Below are 1700 nucleotides of genomic sequence, written 5' to 3'. Positions count from 1 at the left end.
ATATAAATAATTATATATATATATATATATATATAAAGAGAGATAGAGAGAGAGAGAGAGAGAGATCAAATTGAATTAATTAGCATATCTTTTGATTATAATAAAAATATCTGAGATGCAATTTTAAAATCAAACTTGTTCTTATAATATTCATTAAACTTGTTCTTATATAGTACAATCATTAACCCCATATAGCATCGTACGTAAGGCGTGATGTTATATCGTCATCGAAGTGTGTCGTTGCACCGTATTCGGGATGCATGATTACATTATCTTCGACAGGTGTCATTACACCATATGTGAGGTGTGTCATCACATCATTTTCAGGAATCATCATTGCACTATTTGTGATGTGTGTTCTTACACCATCATTGAGGTATGTCGTTACACAATATTCGATGTGCACGTTAAACAGTTTTCAGAAGGTTACGTTGCCCCTTATGTGGGGTGCATTATTACAGCATCATCAGAGTATGTCAGTGCACCATCTTTAGAACGCTTTGTCGCACCGTCTTCAAAAGGCATATGTAAGGTGTGTTGTTACATTGTCATCGGGCGCGCGTCATCACCTTGTCTTCAAGAGGCGTCGTTGCACCATCTCCAGAAGACATATGTGAGGCGTGTTATCACATTATCGTCGGAATGCATCGTTGCACCGTATACATTATTCCGAGAGGTGATCCACTGTTTCACCAACCTTCCAAATGGAAATTCACCACGCAAAAAAAGAGTAAAATCCATTCCGGAATTCGCCGGCCGCTCAGCGGAGAGAGTGACTGAGGCCCACACTCTGCGCAGTGTCGTGCCCGCTTTATCCATCCCTTCATCCAACCTGCACCAAAAAAACGTGTTTCTCATCTATTACCCACGTGCTCATCTATTACCCACGTGCTCAATTCCCCACCGGATTTTGACAAAACTCCAATCTTTTCTCCCTCGCGTCCCCTGCGCGGTCCACTGCGACGTAAGCCATCCCTACATTAACCCCCACCCCCACAATACAAAATCATAATCCAAACTCCACCGCCCATCCATGGATTCCGACAGCCTCTCCACCACCTCCGGCGACAACCGAACCCCATCTCCCTCCCTGCCATCTCCCCACCCTTCCCCTCCCAAGCGCCGCTCCGGCCGCAAAAAGTTCCGCGTCACTCGCCACCCCATCTTTCACGGCGTTCGCCAGCGCAACGGCGGCAAGTGGGTCTGCGAGGTCCGCGAACCTCACAAGAAAACCCGCATATGGCTCGGCACTTACTCCACCCCCGAGATGGCCGCGCGTGCTCACGACGTCGCCGCGTTGGCCCTTCGCGGCAAGTCCGCCGTCCTGAACTTCCCTGATTCCGCGTGGACTTTGCCCGCAACGCGCTCCACGCGGCCGGAGGATATTCGGCGGGCCGCCGTGAAGGCCGCGGAGATGGCCAGCAAAGAGATAAGTTCGGAGGCAGGGCTCTCCATCGGTTTCTTGGACGAGGAGGCTCTGTTCAATATGCCGGGAATGTTGGTGGAAATGGCGGCGGGGTTGATAATAACGCCGCCGGGAATGGAGGAGAGATTTGATTGGGATGAGGTGGAGGGGGTGGCGGAGGAGATCACTTTGTGGGAAGATGGTTTTTGGAAGTAGCGAGGGAGGGAATTAAGCACTCGGTAAATGTGCAGAACATGTAAAAAATTATGTGTATATATCTTGAGATATATATATA

The 1700-nt window shown here is 48.5% G+C and overlaps 1 protein-coding gene across 1 annotated transcript; it reads left to right on the top strand.

The window, feature by feature from the left end:
• The first annotated feature begins 1017 nt into the window (after positions 1-1017).
• LOC110018480 (dehydration-responsive element-binding protein 1F-like) lies at positions 1018-1653 on the top strand. The gene has a single exon (XM_020715812.1). It carries the CDS (start codon positions 1034-1036, stop codon positions 1619-1621), a length of 588 nt encoding a protein of 195 aa, XP_020571471.1. The 5' UTR covers positions 1018-1033; the 3' UTR covers positions 1622-1653.
• The last annotated feature ends 47 nt before the right edge of the window (positions 1654-1700 follow it).

The sequence above is a fragment of the Phalaenopsis equestris genome, unplaced genomic scaffold (genome assembly GCF_001263595.1).
Source record: "Phalaenopsis equestris unplaced genomic scaffold, ASM126359v1 Scaffold000022, whole genome shotgun sequence".
NCBI lineage: Eukaryota > Viridiplantae > Streptophyta > Magnoliopsida > Asparagales > Orchidaceae > Phalaenopsis > Phalaenopsis equestris.
Note: the sequence above shows the minus strand (reverse complement) of the source record. Positions and strands in the feature narration are given on the sequence as shown.

What these genes read in the sequence shown, in the direction of transcription:
- LOC110018480 (XM_020715812.1), top strand. Translation starts at nt 1,034, where the DNA reads ATGGATTCCGACAGCCTCTCCACCACCTCCGGCGACAACCGAACCCCA.